Here is an 18,027-nt window from a genome sequence, read left to right as displayed (position 1 = left end):
TTATTATAGAACACTGGCTTTTTTATGTTTGATTTAGATTTTAGCTGGACTGTATAATCCAGGAGATGGTCACATTGATCCCTATTCTCTGACAATGGCCCTGGCTGCTGGGGCTAGGAAATATGGGGCCCTTCTAAAGTTTCCTGCACCAGTGACATCCCTGAAGCTCAGGCCAGATGGAACATGGGATGTGGGCACTCAACAAGGATCTGTGAGAGCAAACAGAGTTGTGAATGCTGCCGGTAAGTCCCCAGCCCTCTCTCTGTCACTCTGCCTAGGTCCACTTATCCTTGCCTGTCTGCTCCCACAGATTCCAGTCTCTCCCATTCTAGACTGTGTTTCACCAATTTAGACTTCTTCATCCTTTCAGTTTTTTTTTAATTGTATACATTTTCCCCCACTCTCCAACCCTCCTCCCCTCCCCCTTCTACTTTCCACCTGCCCCCCCTCTGTGCTCTCAATTTACTCAGGAGATCTTGTCTTTTCCCCCTTCCTAGGTGGATCCATATATGTCTCTCTAAGGGTCCTCAGCTGATTGTCTTTTGTTTTATGTCTAATATCCACTTATGAGTGAGTCAATATTATACTTGTTTTTCTAGATCTGGGTTACCTCACTTAGGATGGTGTTGTTTAGTTCTGTCCATTTGCCTGCAAATTTCAAGACGCTGTTGTTTTTTACTGCTGAGTAGTACTCCGTTGTGTAAATGTACCGCATTTTCCTTATCTCTTCTTCAGTTGAGGGGTATCTAGGTTGTTTCCAGGTTCTATTATGAATAATGCTGCTATGAACATAGCTGAGCAAATGTCCTTATGGTGTGAGTATGCATCCTTTGGGAATATGCCCAAAAATAATATTGCTGGGTCTTGAGGTAGACTGATTCCCACTTTTCTGAGAAACCACCATATTGATTTCCACAGTGGCTGTACAAGTTTGCTCTCCCACCAAAAATAGAGGAGTGTTCCCCTGTCACTTTTTATCTTTATCCTTTACTGGTTATTCTCATGACCAAATTCCAGGGACTAAATATATAGTTCAATCCGTAGAATGCTTGTCTGGCATACATAAAGCCCTTGGGTCAGAAGTTCGAGGTCTTTCTTGGCTACATAGGGAGTTTGAATCCAGCCTGGGATACTTGACATCCTGCCTCAAGACAAATAACCAAGCAAACCAACAAACCTGAACTCCACTGTTCCAGTTTCTTACGATGACCTTTCAGGACATCATTAAACACATTTTAAAACCTGCCTAAAAAGTAGAAGCAATTGAATACAAACCAGGCCTTAAACTTCCCTTTTCCCTTGGCTCTCCATCTGTTACTCCTGTGTCCCATTGTCCTTGGGAACCTCTAGACCAAATTATCTTAGAAAACTAGACTTGGAAATCATCCCACCACACCACCAAATAACAAAGTTCTTTGTAAGCTTGCAACATTTTATAGTCTCCTGAATTTACTCCTAAAACATTTGGCTACTTCACAGTGATAACAAATACTGAGGCCTCCACATCCTGTTCCTGTGGCAGACATTAGTAGTCAACACCTGCATTCATTTTGGGCAAGGTTGCACAGAGGCCCCTCCAAGTTTTGTTTCAACATAATGCTTCAGGAACTCATAAAGCTATGACATATGTTTTGAGAAATAACTCTCAGACTGCTTTTCTAAAATGGATGAAACTACTTACATAATAGGGTACCATGGCAATATCTTTTTATAACCATGTACTATGACATCTAAGGCATTTCTGAAGAGCAAAGTGAGAACTGCTCCAAAGAGATCTGAAATACACCCAGGAACTGGTGGTCATCAGGTGGAGTTTTCGATGCAGCTGTGGAACTCTGAGGTGATGGGCTTGGGAAAGCCATGCAGATAGCCCTGGAAAAATGCTGTCTGAACTGCCTAGGAAGACATGTTGATGGGATCTGACGCTAATGATGCCAGCCCTGCATGGCATGGCTGTCCTTCCTTCCCTTCATGCTTTGCTCCTCAAAGCTGCCCAATCACCTTCACTCTTTCTCTATGGTACTGCTGGAAGCTCTGAAACAAGTATTCTTCCTGCCAGCCTGGTCCCAGAGCCAAATAACACACAGAGACTCTAATAGTTACAATGTTGTCGGCCAATGTCCGGGACTTCTCATTGGCTAGTTCTGTCTTAAGTATTACCCATAGCTACACACACACACACACACACACACACACACACACACACACACACACACGGTCTTATCTTACCGAGGACACCATCCTGACTCATCTTCTTTTCCTGGGATCACGTGGGGACTCCTACTCTTGACTACATTTCCCAGAATCCTACTTAACTCCGAGTCCCACCTATCTTGCTTCCCTATTGGTCAACAGTGCTTTATTCATCAACCAATAAGACAAACATATATACAGAAGGACTTCCCCCATCAAAGCTCCTTGCTGAAAGTTGTGAGCTGTCCTGTTTCAGTCTCAACTCTATCCCATTCATATCAAGCCTTCAACTACCTATAACCTATTCCTCCCATTTTCTCCTCCTTTTCTTCCACTGAGCAGAAGTCACGGATTACATATTAGTAGCACCTGGGAAGTATGGAGGAGTGTGTGTGTGTGTGTGTGTGTGTGTGTGTGTGTGTGTGTGTTTCTATGTGTGCTTTCAAAGAAATTTTTTCTAAAGGCTGGAGGTATTCCCTAAGGTAAGTCTTGGCCTTGGTAAATGGGGCAGAAATCTGGATATGCCCCTCTCATAGAACTGATGCTATTTTAATAAGATCAATTTTATGAATAAAAGTAAGCAGCGTGCTAATGGTTTCAGAATGTAACAGCTGAAACATTTCCCAGAGTTGCTCAGTGAGACCAAGATGCAACACACCTTTGGACAAAGTCCTCAGGGTAGCTCTGGAATCCAACTAAAGGAACCAGGATGCAGACCTGGAAACAGTAACACTGTGAGAGATGTGAAGGCTGCCAAGTCTCTGGGATGCCCATAAGGAGTGGGTGGGAACAGAGGTGTGTGAGTTTGCTGGTGCATTTCTAGTTTTGTCCAGAGTGCTGACTGGGACACTCTGATCCAGAGACATGTGCCTTGCCAAGCCTGTGCTTGAGGCAAGTTACCAATTTATAAAAGATAATAATGCCTTCTCAAAAAGTTATTATGTACAGTAAAATGTAAAATACCCAGGACAGAGTATATGTGGAAAACAGTAAAAACATTAGTTATAATGATAATAATTAGGACCGTGATGCCATTTCCTTGAAAGTTTATGCCTTTGTCTGGGAAATATTTGTATCATGGCTTCTTGATACTAATCTTAATATTATTCCTTTTGTTTGCCCAAAACCATCTAGCAAACATTTGCTAGGAAATTACTTCCCAAAGAACTTGGTTGTCAAGCTAGGGTACGTGGGAATCACCTTGGAATGTTTCTCAGGCTTCAGAAAGATTTTAATTTAGGTGGTCTAGCTTGGGGCTTGCAAGATGTATTTATTGTATGTGTTTTGTTTTGAAACACTAGGGATTGGGCCCTTGCATAAGCTAGGCTGTTTGTCTTAGTTATAGTCTCAGTTGCTGTGAAAAAACACCATGACCAAAAGCAATTTGGGGAGCAAAGGGTTTACTTCATTTTACACATCCCCCCAATAGCCAATCACCATGGGAAGTCGGGGCAGAACCCAGAGGCAGGGTCTGAAACAGGAGCCACAGAAGAGACTGCTTACTTATGAGAGTTGCTCCGTTTGTTTCCTTACATACCCCAGGACCACTAGTCCAGGGATGGGCCCTCCCACACCCATCACTACCTAAAAGAATGTTCCACAGGCTTGCCTACAGCCAGCCTAATGGAGGCATTTTTTCCAGTTGGTGTTCCCTTGTCCAGATGACTCTGGCTTGTGTCAACTTGACATAAAACTAGCCAGGATACCAGTGTTCTAGCCCTGAGCTGCATCCCTGGCCTAGAAGCTGTGTTTTAAACTGTACCGTCTGTGCTAGATGGTGTTTCAAGACCTTTTCTTTGGTTGCGTTGGGGGCAGGGCTGGAGCTGCTGCTGAGGACCCAGGACCTCATTCCCGCTAAGCACTGTCCCACCCAGCTGCGCCCTACACATCCATCCAAGTAGTTATTTTATTTTGCGCTGAGCTGAGGTCTTGTTAAATTGCCAGGTGGCCTCAAATACTACATAATGCAAGTTGACTTTAAGCTTGAAAGTGTTTTGCTTTCATCCCCTGAGTGTCTGGGATCATGGGTGTGACTGTATCATCATGCTAAAACAGCTCTCGAGAAACACGCCTAGCCTGGCTTACCAACAGGAGAATACGCTGGCCATATTCTCTTCCCTTTCTCCTGTCTCCCCTCCTCCTCTTTCCATCCCTCTTCCCTCCTTGACTCACTCCCTGATCATCCCTCCCCTTCCCTTCCTCCCTCCACTCCCCTCTCCTTCCCTCCCCTCCTCTCCTCTTCCCTTCATTCAATCAGCCCCTCTCCTGCCCTCCCCTGCCCTGCCTTGGCTTCCTGCTTTCATTTTTGTGTGTCCTAGTTGTGAGCAAGCAGGGCTGAGGAGGCATCCTCGGTGCTTGCAGCATCTCAGTGTGTAGCTTTGTTCCCCAGAGCTTTTCAAATGAACTGGATCCTGCTTTATTCCACCCCTCGCTTGGGCGCAGGGTCATGGCACAGGGACATGGTGCAGCACAGAGACACAGCACGGAGACAAGGCCGAGCACACACAGAAGCTTGTACACGGTAAGGAAAGGGCCTCTTGACCTTGTTTCTAGTTGACTCATTAAACCTGAGAAAACTTTGTAATTTTATTTAAGACTTTTCCTAGTATGACAAGTCAGGAAGGGACTGAATGATGGAGCCTAGTGCTCATCCAGAAAGAGTTGCTGCGTTTTGCCTGTCACCCTGTATCAGTAAATTCTGTCATGAATCAACCTCTCTTCATTCTAACTTCATTTCTTTTGATCACTGTACTTTTGCTTAATTTAGTGTGCCTGAATGAGAAAGGACACACACCCAGAGAGAGAGAGAGAGAGAGAGAGAGAGAGAGAGAGAGAGAGAGAGAGAGAGAGAGAGAGAGAGAGGGAGAGAGGGAGGGAGGGAGAGAGGGAGAGAGGGAAGGAGAGGGAGAGAGACAGAAGAGAGAGAGAGAAAGTCTAGGCATCAGACACGCCTCATGCATGCTGGGTAAATGCTCTCCCCCTGAGGTACATGACCAGCTCTGCACTCTTTTTTACAGAGGCCGTTTCCAATGCTCATCTTTATGGCCCTTTAGTTACTTTCTTTTAGGATGACTTTTTCTATGCTTGACTCTCCCCTTTGACCTTGGTTGCTTTAACTCTCCCAGGAGTTAAAGTGTAATCCTGGCTAGACTTAGATTAATTCAATGAACAGAAAAGGAGGCTTCTCAGATACCAACACCAAAGGGTAAACGGTGGGGAGCTTGCGGGGTTTAAAACAATGCAGTTAGGCGAGATGCAGGCAAGCAAGCACACTTTATTTTAATGATAAAATGCACTAATAAGCAAGGCATCGGACTCAGAAATTTGCAATTATGTTTGAATAGGACAGAATTTATTTTCTTCAATTATGTTTTTAATCAAAACAACTAAATTGGGGATACTGTAGTACTTTGAGTTACTTGACAAAACATTTGACTTCAGATTTAAAAACTGTCCTAGTGTGTATAACAACAATACATAGCTTTGCTACAGTTTCCTACAAAATCCTGACACTGGTAATTCATACCTTTCTACAGGAAACAATAAAGTAAGTCTCTAAATTATTAAAGACCGGCAAACATCCCCAGTGCCCACAGGTTGGATTCCAAGTTTACAAAGGGCAGCCTGTGGGGGTGATTACTCAAGCGTGAGTAGCCTGACAGACCAGGCTGAAACAGAACAGTGGGGAATATGGATGGTGCTTGCAGAAGGGGAACAAATGATGGCTACAAGGGGACCTGCTCTGGGTCCCAGGCTGGCCCATGGGTGCTTCTGACCTATGAGAAGATCTCAGGACCCTCGCCAGATTCTTTAAAAAGCAGAAACAGAAGCAGTTGAAGTTTTAGACTACAGCCTAAAAAGCAGTAATTGAGAGGGCTCGCCAGTGCTTTGATAACTACTTCAACTACTACAGAACACGCTGGTCAGCAGAAGTGCCTCCCTACAAATAATTAGCCACTCCTTTGTCGAAAAAAATTACATTGATCATTTTAGATGCCGAAATATCTTTTTTATTTTTGGTAAGGGTGTGGTGTTTATTTAAAATAATGTCTTGCTAACTGGGTGCTGTGATTTTTCTAGTCCTGGACTGGGGAGGTGGAGGCCAGAAGTTCAGTGCCAGCCTGGGCTACATTGTTTGAGGTCAGCTCTGGCTACATATAACCCCATGTTAAAAGAGAGAGAGAGAGAGAGACAGACAGACAGACAGACAGACAGACAGACAGACACTAAAGCCTTGCTGCAACAGCAAAAGCATGTAGATTTGTTGGTCATAGTCTCTAGGGTCTTTCAGACACATCCAGGTTTAACCTTAGGAAATAATGCTCGGGAGAGCATCTGCTTTGGGAACTGATGTACCCTGTCTCCATTTTGTTGCTTTCCTTTCTGTGGAGCTAGGGATGAACCCAGGGTCTCACGCACTTGCCTGAAAGTCTCACCCCTGAGCATCCCTACCAGTTTCTCTTGCTTTTTGAGTTCAGTGCTTTCCAAGAAGGAACTCACAAGCTCACTGTTACTCTTGAATAGCAGAACATAATGTGTTCTCCTTCCCAACATGCACAGACTCTGAATCGTAAGTCAACAGAAGAGTCTTGAGTCTGTAGAATTAGGGATCAGCACTTTGAGGAGGGCAGGTCTGGAGGATGAGGGGCTGATTGGAGGGCTGCTCTGGGTGATAGTCTCTATTGTACTGATCACATCCACGCAAGGACTCTGCCCTTTGCCTAACTGTCACTGTCTACAGGCAGGGCTAGTTTGTTATCACCTTTCTTGCATTTTTTCATGTTTGGGTTACTTTTTCTCTGCTCTCCTTTGCTTGTAGGCAGTACATTTTCATGCAAGGGGAGCCTTTGATTTGCAGATGTCATCAAAACTCTGGTCTCATCTTCTCTCCCACTCAGTTTTGCGATGCTCAGAAATACTTAGGAAGTTGGGGATGTGTCCCAATGGTGGAGCGTCACCTGGCAAGCAGGTGCATGGCCTTTTGTTTGATCTCCAGCACTGGAACCAGATAAGCAATGAAGATGTTTGCAGATGCATGTTGTCATATCAATGTCGTGGGCAATGGACGTATGTGCTGATATTTTTTAAACGGTTTTCTCACTTAAGGATTTTGGGCTCGTGAAGTAGGTAAAATGATTGGCCTAGAACACCCTCTCATCCCTGTACAACACCAATATGTCGTCACGTCAACAATACCAGAAGTGAAAGCTTTGAAACGAGAGCTCCCAGTGCTCCGTGACCTGGAAGGATCCTACTACCTCCGACAGGAACGGGATGGGCTTCTGTTTGGCCCATATGAAAGTCAGGAGAAGATGAAACTTCAGGCCTCCTGGGTCACTCATGGAGTCCCTCCAGGTAAGGCCAGAGAAGATGGAGCAGCTCCCCATGGCTGAGAGCCAGGTAGAGAACAAGACAGAACCCCAGTGCTGGCCTTCGGGTGTCTGGGATGGCATGAGGGAGGGGTTAGAGGTGACCGTGTTCTCACACCCCTGTGGAGAGTAAGCAGATCTGAGGAAAGGGGAGATACAGATGGTTGAGAGAGAAGCTGACTTCAGTGCTGGGGTAGCTGGGAAAGGCTCCAGGTACATTTTTATCTGCCATGCCAAGCTTCTGCCAACCCCTTTCCCTCGATCTGCCTGCTTGGTCTAGTTGCAAGATCTGACTACAGATGTGTGTGCTCTGACAGTTGTCCATACTGCAAGTACGCAGGACAGGACATCCAGCTTACAAAGAGTGCAGGCCAGAGTCCTCAACCACGTCAGAACTATGGACAGGGGCCCTCCTGCACTTTGCAATCAGGGACAGCCTGGGGCTCTGTGCCGTAGCAAGAAGGGCCATGCTTTCTAGTTCCACAGGGGAGAAGAAAGAGCTTAGGTTTCTGTTTTGTTTTTCTTCTTAGTTTTTAATCCATGAAACATTTCCAAGAAGCCAAATCAAGAATTGGGTTATTTAGGCAGATACCCCTAGTGCATGTATGTACAGATGTGTGTACACGTGAAGCCCAGAAAACATCCTTAGGTATCATTCCCAGACACTGTCTAGATTTTATATTATTTTATTGTGTGGGCATAGGTCTCTCACTGGCCAGGAACTCATCAGAAGCTATGTTGGATGGCCAGTGAGCCCCAGGGGTCCACTTTGCCTCTACCTCCCTAGTGTTGAGATTACAAGTGCATGCAGCCACATCCAGTTCTAGCTATCAATCATCTCTGTGTGTGTCTGTCTGTATATCTGTCTATCTGTCATCTCTCTGTCTGTCTATCATCTGTCTGTCCTCTATCTATCTATCTATCTATCATCTCTATGTCTATCATCTATCTATCTGTCTGTCTATCATGTATCTATATCATCTATTATCTATGTATCTTCTCTCTGTCTATCATCTGTCTATCTGTCATCTATCTATATTATTTATTATCTATTTATCTATTTATCTATCTATCCATCCATCTAAAACACAGGCTCTGAGATTGAACTTAGGTCCTTGTGCTTGTAAGGCCAGTTCCTTTCTAGACAGAGTCATCTCCCCAACGCTCTAGTTTTATTCTGTAAAAGAAGCTAAAATGTGGTTTGGGCACTGAAATATATCAGGGAATATGTATGTTGATAAATAATTTGGGGCAGATAGCTTCCCCTCCCTCCCATATGACAGGAAAGGACTTCTGGCCCGCCTTGCCTCCTCCAGAGACTGGTCCAGCAGCTGGAGGGCTTTGGTTTGCTGAGCGGGTCCTGCACATCTGGGCCTGAGCAGAATTGCTCTAGACTTCTGAGTGAAGGCTGAGCTGCCAGGGAGGCTGGTGTGGGGAGGGGCCCCGTCTCCACTCTGCCCGTACTGTGGCTTTTCTTCCAAATAAGCGCTGAACAAATATTTAAATAATCCTAGCTAGAGGGAGAGTCAGACTGTGTGTTGTTCCTGGCATGGGTGTCCACGTGTCCCAGTGTGACCATGCTAGCTTGGTGGCTCCATTGCAACCTCTCCAAGCGCTGGGAGAACCTGGGTTGATACTATGTGGGCAACCGTCATCAAGTTTATCTGTGGCCATGCTTTTAGTCACAGTGGCTTCTAGGACACGAAGAAGATAATTGTTGCACAAGACTCACCTCTGCACCCAGAACACTGGCCTGTGGATGCACGTGGGAGCAAGCTACAGCAAGGAGGCTGTCTGGGGAAAGGAGCTCTAATGTCCTCCACCCTGGATCCTGGAGCGGTGGTCCTCATTCTCCAGGGTGTCAGAGCAACTGTACACTCCATTTACTCTCCTTTTACATTAATTGCAAGCTAAAAAAGCAAAAACAAAAACTCCTGCCAAAACAAGTTATTGTTCTTTTTTAAATGATTGGGTTAACTATTAGAGGGGGAAAAAGCCCAAGCATAAATTTCAATTTCTATTTACTAAAAAGGTGACTTTTGTTTTACAGAGAAATAGCGTTATTATTCCCAGGAATGTTATAGGTTCTGGTGTGGAGATAGTGAGTGCCAAGTTTAGGCTTACTATCTTTTACATTGATTGATTGATTGATTGATTGATTGATTGATTGATTGGTGTGTGTGAACATTTAAATGCCATGGCACACGTGTGGGGTCAAAGGATGACATGCAGGGGTCAGTTCTTTCCTAGGGAATGAGTTCAGCTGTCGGGCTTGGTGCCTTTACCCACTGAGTCGGCTCACTGGCCCAAAGCTTAGCATCTAAAGATGAAGGAATGCCTACCTTACAGACACCTGTTCCAGAGATTGCATCGCTTTGAGACTTGCTTGTACACAGAGACATTCTGACCTCAGAGGTCTGTCTTTCTAGGCTTTGGAAAGGAACTCTTCGAGTCTGATCTGGACCGGATTATGGACCACCTGGAAGTTGCCATGGAAATGATTCCTGTTTTGAAAAAGGCAGACATCATCAATATCGTCAATGGTCCCATCACCTACTCTCCTGACATTCTGCCTATGGTGGGGCCCCATCAGGGGGTCAGAAACTACTGGGTGGCCATAGGCTTTGGGTGAGTAGCACTCTGAGATTTAACATTTCTTGTAGAAGCACTTACTTTAGCTAAATCCAGTCTCAAAATATTAGGCCCCAGAATGGAAAACGAAGAGGTGATGGAGGCCGGGGATGTGGTGGAGTTGGGAGTAAGGTAAGGGCGGGATTGTCTCCTTTTGATGACCAAGGAAAGAAAGCAGGAACCAGTCATATAATGGGCTAAACACGTGATAAAGGTTAGCACACAGGTGGCAGTCATTTTCTGAAACTGTCTTCGTGAATTTCCTGCCACTTCCATTCTTTGTGTCTCTTTTTATGACATCACCTTCCACTAGGTCAATCTCCCAACTGGACAAGAATGTTTTCATAACAGAATGTGACATATTCAAAGTATCAAATGGATAACATGTCCTTTGTATAATTCCTGTTTGTCTAATGCGGTTTACTTCTGTAGAACTCCCCTGGCTGCCTCCTGTTTAAGAGTCCACTCCTCCTTGCCCATGTTTCATTTCTAATATTTGTCCAATTCATATGCCGAGTATTGATTTCAAACCCACGTTACCATCATACACAGTTTCTAATATTCTGGTTTGTTCTCCATTCTATTTGGCTGTGGGTTCAAATGGTCTTTACTGATCGCAGCTCTGTGGCAGACCTCATGCTGCAAGTACCAAGTGATGCCTTTGCATTCTCCTCGGGCACTAAGTTGCTCACAGCCAAACACAACCGTTTTCCTAAAGGACTGCAGTTGTGGAGGAAGCATTGAGTTTCTGCCAAATTCCTCTCACACTTCTTAGAACTAAAGTGCTGGCTGGCAAGCCACTATAGTTTGGGGGATGCTGGGCTTCTTCAATTAGGATTTTTAAAATATGTGGTAATGGGGATCAAAACCAGGGATAGGCCGGGCGGTGGTGGCGCACACCTTTAATCCCAGCACTTGGGAGGCAGAGACAGGCAGATCTCTGTGAGTTCAAGACCAGCCTGGTCTACCAAGCGAGTTCTAGGACATGGTCCAAAACAATACAGAGAAACCCTGTCTCGAAAAACCAAAAAAAAAAAAAAAAATGGGGTCCTCACAACTTAATATCAGCTTCCTTGATTCTCTCTCCCCGACTCTCATCCCGTTCAGGAACTCAGAAGCTCCTTCATATGTAGCCACAGGCAAACCCATATTGAAAGGCTTTGTTGGATAAGGAGGGGCAGGTAGACCCTCATAAGGCCTACCGGAAACTGATTCTGATGTCACAAGTCATCATTTCTGTAGTTTAAAGCATCCTTGGGAGCTGGGGACTGTAGCTCAGCTGGTAGGTGCCTGCTTAACATGCAAAAAGCCCTGGGTTTGATCCCCAGTGCCCTATAAGCCAGACATCGTGCTATATCCCTGTGACGCCAGAGCTAGGGGCAGGCACAGGAAGATTAGAAGTTCAATACCACTTTTGTCTGAGGTCAGTCTGAGGCCCAAACACTTCTACTTGTGGAAACAGGGGACAAGCAGACCTTCCCCTCCAATAGCTGCAAATCAGAGGTCACATTCCTTTCTGCCCTCTCCCACAAGTTCCCACTAAGTGCCTGCCTCTGCCTGAGTGTTCCAAGGTCCCTCGCATAGAGGCCACCACCTGAGAGAACCAGCACCACACTGAGTCCAGAGGAGGTGGAGGGGCATCTCCCACAGTTTCCTACCACTCAGGGTAATCACAGCTCAGGAAGGCAGGGGGTGCCCGCCACATCCTCCCTAAAGCCAGCATCTTTACTAGTGGGCAGCTGCAGGCTACCTGTAGGTCTGTGATGCACTGTGAAAACAAACCAGCGATCATGTCGGGCGCCCTCATTTGCATGCCGGAACATGCACTGATATGTTTGGAGGAAAAAACGTACCCGCATGAAGATTATATTACTGGTGTGTTTTAAACACGCCTAGGTGACTCCAACTTTTGATGGCCTGTAAGATACTTGAACATGTCTTACCATTTGAACACACCACATTTGTAACAAGGTGCCCATCTTTGTATCCAAAAGCTATGGCATAATTCATGCTGGAGGGGTAGGCAAGTACCTCAGTGACTGGATCCTGCATGGAGAGCCACCTTTTGACCTAATAGAACTGGATCCCAATCGCTATGGCAAGTGGACGACAGCGCAGTACACCGAGGCCAAAGCCAGAGAATCCTACGGGTTCAACAACATCGGTGAAGTACTAACTTGCTGACTTCTAGAAAGACTGCTCAGTTTAGATACTCTGCTCGGTCCCCCGGGGGTGGTGAGGAACTGTAAACAGCACTGTGCCTTAAGGCATAGCGAGGGGTGCGTGTGACAGTGTAGCTAATGTATTGGGCACACCACTGATTTTTAAGCTTTGGGTGTATTTTTACTTTACCCTTTGATGATCAGTATAAGTGGCATATTTAAAAAAAAACATATGTATGCTTTTGGATTATAAGTTCTGTCATCTCCATGTTAAAGTCCCTTCAGTATATTGTGTCATTTCAGTGGTACGCTATTAGAGCACTGATGTTCCCTTCTCAGTTGGTTATCCTAAAGAAGAGCGGTTTGCGGGGAGGCCAACCCAGAGGGTCAGTGGGCTCTACAAGACCCTGGAGTCCAAGTGTTCCATGGGCTTCCATGCGGGCTGGGAACAGCCACACTGGTTCTACAAACCCGGCCAGGACACTCAGTATCGGTAAGTGAATGTCTCAGCCTGCCCGCGTTCTGATCAAGGGCTTCCACTGCAGGGGCAGAAGAGGACCGCAGCAGCAGGACAGCATGGCATGACTCTTCTGCCATCATAGCTGTGTTGCTTTCAGAGGAGCTCTGAATCTGCCTGGGTATCACTTCCCTGCTGCTGGCGGGGGCAATCATTAGGCCAGCCCAGGGGACACTGCCAGTCTCAGTGGGGCCTTTTCTTTCTTCTTTTGGTTTTTCAAGACAGGGTTTCTTAGTGTAACAGTCCTGGCTGTCCTGGAACTCGCTTTGTAGGCCAGGCTGGCCTTGAACTCACAGAGATCTGTCTCCCTCTGCCATCCCAAGTGATGGGATTAAAGGCATGCACCACCCTGCCCGGTGTGATGCCTTTTCTGCTGACAGTTACCAGAACCTCAGAGGATCCTTCCTCGTCCCCATACGAGTACCAACATGGTTTTGATTGGCTGCAGAAGGCTTGTTATGGCTTAGATTCAAATACTGCATGGAAAAGACCCACAGCTCTGGATCTTGAAACAACCGAGAGCACCTGCATTTTGGGTTAAACTAAGACACCAAGCATGCCACCAAAACAGGCATCTGAGTTCCTGTAAAGTGCTGTGTGTCATTGCTGGACTTGGGGTTAATGGTGATTATTTTTCCCAGGAGAACCCATAAACTAAGGAAAAAGGAGCAGCAAGTCTAGAAGATAATTTACACTTTCATTTTGCTAGTTTAAACAGGGCTTGGGGCTAGACAGATAGTCTAAGTGGCAAAGCACTTGCCATGCAGACATGAGGATTAAGTCTGATCCCCAGTACCCACGAATAAAGTCGGGTGTGAGAGTACATGCTTGTAACCCCAGTGTTAGGGAGAACTTTCTGGTCAGCCAGCCTAGCCTATTGGCAAATCCTAGGCCAGTGAGAAATCCTGTCTTGGCAATAAAACAAGGTGGATGGCTCCTGGGGTATGGGCCCTGAGGTTGTCCTGTGGCCTCAGCATGCACACACACATATGTGCACACCCACGAACATGCATGCACAGGAAACAACAGGTTTGATGTCTGCTTTAAGTTGAGGTAAGTGGTGTAAAACACAGGAGCAGGGCAGCTGTGAATGAATGAGTGTGTTCCGCTCTAGAAACAGCTGATCTAGCACATTGGGGGCCGAATACTGGCTCGGTTTCCAGGAATGACTCAGGTAAACACTAGCTTTGTTTTTCATTCTGTGAGGTTTAGATCTGACTTTTTTTTTAAATAGTTAAGCTACTGGAAAATTCTGCAGACTTAGCACCCTGTTTTGAAGCTAAAAACAGAATGTTTAGAAGCCATTTGCTTAAGTGGGAAGGACCTCTTGAAATGAATCAGGAGACTGGGTTCTAGACCCAGCTCTGTCACCAGCTGCTGCAAAAGACTGGGAAGCTGCTGGGTGCCTTTTCTCTGAAAAGTGTAGGTCCTGGACTAGACCACTGCTTACTTCAGGTGGACACGCCCTGAAACCTGCCATGGCGCCCAACCCCTTTTAACAAGTGAAAGCGACCTGTTTTCACAGTTCTGAAGAAGTGCTGGCTAAACAGCTTCATGTGAGTGTGCACACATGTACACACATGGCACATGCATGCACATGCACACACAGAGACATACATATACATGTGCACACACAGAGTCATACACGTGCACACACAGAGACATATACCCGTGCACACATAGAGACATATACACGTGCACACATAGAGACATATACAAGTGCATACACAGAGACATGTACACATGCACACACAGAGACATGTACATGTGCACACACAGAGACATATACACATACACACATAGAGACATATACATGTGCGTACACAGAGACATACATATACCCATGCATACACAGAGACATATACACATAGAGACATATACACATGCACACATAGGAATATATACATGTGCACACACAGAGACATATACATGTATACACATAGACATATATACACATGCACACAGAGACACATATATATGTGCACACAGACATATATACACATGCACACAGAGATGCATATACATGTACACACATAGACACATATATGTGCACACATAGACATATATATACATGCACACAGAGACACATATACATGTACACACATAGAGACATTTATACACATGCACACACAGAGACACATATACATGTACACACATAGAGACATATATACAGATGCACAGACATGTGCATAGCATTTATACACACATGTGTACATACACACACTCCATTCTGATTTAATGAGGCCTATTAACTGGTATCTGAAAAATGCTCCCCAGATGTTTCTAACATGCAACCAGGGTTCAAACCCCCTGAATTGTTGCCTTATACACTGTTCTTCAGACCAGAGTACCTGAGAGTTCTGTCCTGTTTTTCTTGCTAATTATCACTCACTCACTCACTCACTATAAAATGGGTGGAACACATAGATAAGTAAATTATAAAAAGTTAGATTCCAAAGTGTGTAGGTTTTTCTAGATGGTGGGGATGCTGATTGAAATATTCTTATTCTGTAATTTTGGGATGATGAATGACAATTGTCTTGAACAGCAAATATCGTGTTTCAGGCCAAGTTTCCGCCGCACAAACTGGTTTGAGCCAGTGGGTTCTGAGTACAAACAGGTTATGCAAAGAGTTGGTGTAATTGACCTGTCTCCATTTGGCAAGTTCAACATCAAAGGCCAAGATTCTTCCCGACTTCTGGACCATCTCTTGGCAAATGTCATTCCTAAGGTAAATAGACAAGGTCCAGGATTCTGACCTGGTCCTCAGAACAAAACAAAACGAAACAAACCCCTCAGACCCACCCTTCTTTGGCGAATGCTTCAGCTGCCCAAGAGTATGCAAGCTAATTCTTAACTGCAAAATTTCTGATGAGTCAGTTGTCTAGGAAACTAATGGTTTCATTTAATGTGCCAATGAGATCCTAAAGGTTGGCTGCAGTTAAATGGATGTGGTAGGTTTTTTAATTGTTACACCTGTTTGTGTGTGCCATGCATGCAAAGGTCAGAGGACAACTTCCAAGTGTCTTTTCATCCTCCCTTTTCACCAGGGATTGAATTTAGGGGGTCAGCTTTAGCCAAAATGCCCTTACCCCAGTGCCATCTTCCCAGTCCTGAAGTGCAAATATTTTAGGACAAATAATTTTGTATGATTGTTTAAATGGAAAATTTAAATTAATCTGTTTGGTTCATATACTTGATATAAATGGTAAGAGTTTTTCGTGGCCTACAGAGCTTACATGTGTATTAAGATGTTTAATTCATCCCAAAATGATTTTAGATTCTGTTGTGCAGGTGGGTTTTACAAACATAAGTCACATGTTGACACCCAAAGGTCGAGTGTATGCTGAGCTGACCGTCTCTCATCAGTCTCCGGGGGAGTTCCTGTTAATTACTGGCTCTGGATCAGAACTTCACGATCTTAGGTAAATAGACATCCAGGAAAACAATTTTGAAGAGGTGACACTGTTTTTCTTGTGGTAGCAATTCTAGTTTCGTTTCCGTTGCTGTGGTAGAACTCCTTGACAAAAAGCAGTTTCGAGAAGAAAGGCATGGGGCTCAGTTTGCAGTCTCGGGTTCCAGTTCGTCACTGTGGGGAAGTCGAGGCAGGAGCAGGAACTTCAGGCAGCGATCAAGAGGGGGGAAGGGAAGGCATGCTCGATCACCTGCTTGTACTCAGCTCTGTTTTACACTCTCCTCAGTTTAGGACGCCCTGCCTGGGATGAGTCTTCACACATCATCTAACTTAGTTAAGACAATGCCCCACAGACATGATGCCCTCAGGCCCCGTTCTCCATTGAGACTCTGCCCAGATGACTCTATGTTGCGTCAAGTTGGCAGAGATAATCATCATGGTGGCTGGAGAGGTGGTTTAGCTGTTAGCAGCACTGGCATTTTTTTTCAGAGGACCAGGATTTGATTTCTAGCACCCACGTGGTGGTTCATAACCATTTTAACTCCACTTCCAGGGGATCCGATGTCCTTTTCTGGCCTCTGGAAATACCAGGCACATACATGATTCACAAACATACGTGTAGGTAAAATACACCCACAGATAAATAAAACTGAATTAAAAAAGGTAACCATCACTCAGCACTTATAGAACAACTTTAGTTCTTTTCTTAAAGTGGACTTTGTATTTGAATGTGTGGAGTGTGTGTGTGTGTGTGTGTGTGTGTGTGTGTGTGTGTGCGCGCGCGTGTTGGAGTGTGTGGAGTGTGTGTGTGTTTGAGTTTGTGGAATGTGTGTATTTGAATGTGTGGAGAGTATGTGTGTATCTGAGTTTATGGAATGTGTGTGTATATGTGTGTGTATTTGAATGTGTGGAGAGTGTGTGTGTATTTGAGTGTGTGTATGAGTGTGTGTATTTGAATGTGTGGAGCATGTGTGTGTGTATTTGAGTGTGTGTGTGTGTGAGAGAGAGAGAGAGAGAGAGAGAGAGAGAGTATGCTTGTGAGTGTACGTATGCATGTATCCATGTGCACATGCAGGTTCCTGAAGAAGCCAGAATAGGGCATCAGATCTCTGGAGCTGGAGATACAGGGCCATGAATCACACCTGGGTGCTAAGAACCATGCCCCAGCTCTCTGTAAGATCCTCAGCTCTCGTAATCTGTGAGCTGTCTCCCCATCCCCCAATGTTAATTCTTAAACCTCATCAATGTGAACAAACCTCATGTGTTTTATAGGAGTAGTTGAAGCAAAAGCTCCTACCCACTCCACAAGGTTACCCATCCAGTGGACTTACTGGTTCTGACAGTATTTATTAAACATCATCAATGAGCCAGGACTCCTTTCAGACATGACCTCACTTAATTCTCTTAAGATTTTACAGAAGCTGGGGAGATAGCTCCATAAACAGAGTGCATTCAGACTCCCCAGCAACCATAATAATGGCAGATAGGCCCAGTGGCCTGCACGTATCCCAGCACTTAGGAGTCACAGACGGGCATCCCCAGATGTTTTATAGTGCCTATGATCCCATAGCTGGCTAGCTAGACTCTCTGAGTAGGCGAGCTTTGGGTTCAGGCAAGAGGCCCTGCCTCAAAATACAAGGTGGCATGCCATCAAGGAAGACACTCAGTTTATCTTCCTTGGCCTCTGCACACAAGTACACATGCATGTGCACACATATACAACATGTGTGCATACATATA

The 18,027-nt window shown here is 45.1% G+C and overlaps 1 protein-coding gene across 1 annotated transcript in view; it reads left to right on the top strand.

Moving 5' to 3' along the window:
- Positions 1-18,027, top strand: part of Dmgdh (dimethylglycine dehydrogenase) — a 68,376-nt gene that overhangs the window by 15,480 nt on the left and 34,869 nt on the right. Inside the window, exons 5-11 of the mRNA XM_005065650.3 lie at positions 38-242; positions 7,300-7,548; positions 9,992-10,190; positions 12,188-12,357; positions 12,695-12,848; positions 15,438-15,603; positions 16,167-16,297. Coding sequence (XP_005065707.1) covers positions 38-242; positions 7,300-7,548; positions 9,992-10,190; positions 12,188-12,357; positions 12,695-12,848; positions 15,438-15,603; positions 16,167-16,297 — 1,274 coding nt within the window. The remainder of the gene's footprint in view (positions 1-37; positions 243-7,299; positions 7,549-9,991; positions 10,191-12,187; positions 12,358-12,694; positions 12,849-15,437; positions 15,604-16,166; positions 16,298-18,027) is intronic.

Source organism: Mesocricetus auratus, unplaced genomic scaffold, assembly GCF_017639785.1.
Source record: "Mesocricetus auratus isolate SY011 unplaced genomic scaffold, BCM_Maur_2.0 Super-Scaffold_100020, whole genome shotgun sequence".
In the NCBI taxonomy this organism is placed as follows: Eukaryota; Metazoa; Chordata; class Mammalia; order Rodentia; family Cricetidae; genus Mesocricetus; species Mesocricetus auratus.
This window is presented reverse-complemented; position numbering and strand designations above follow the sequence as displayed.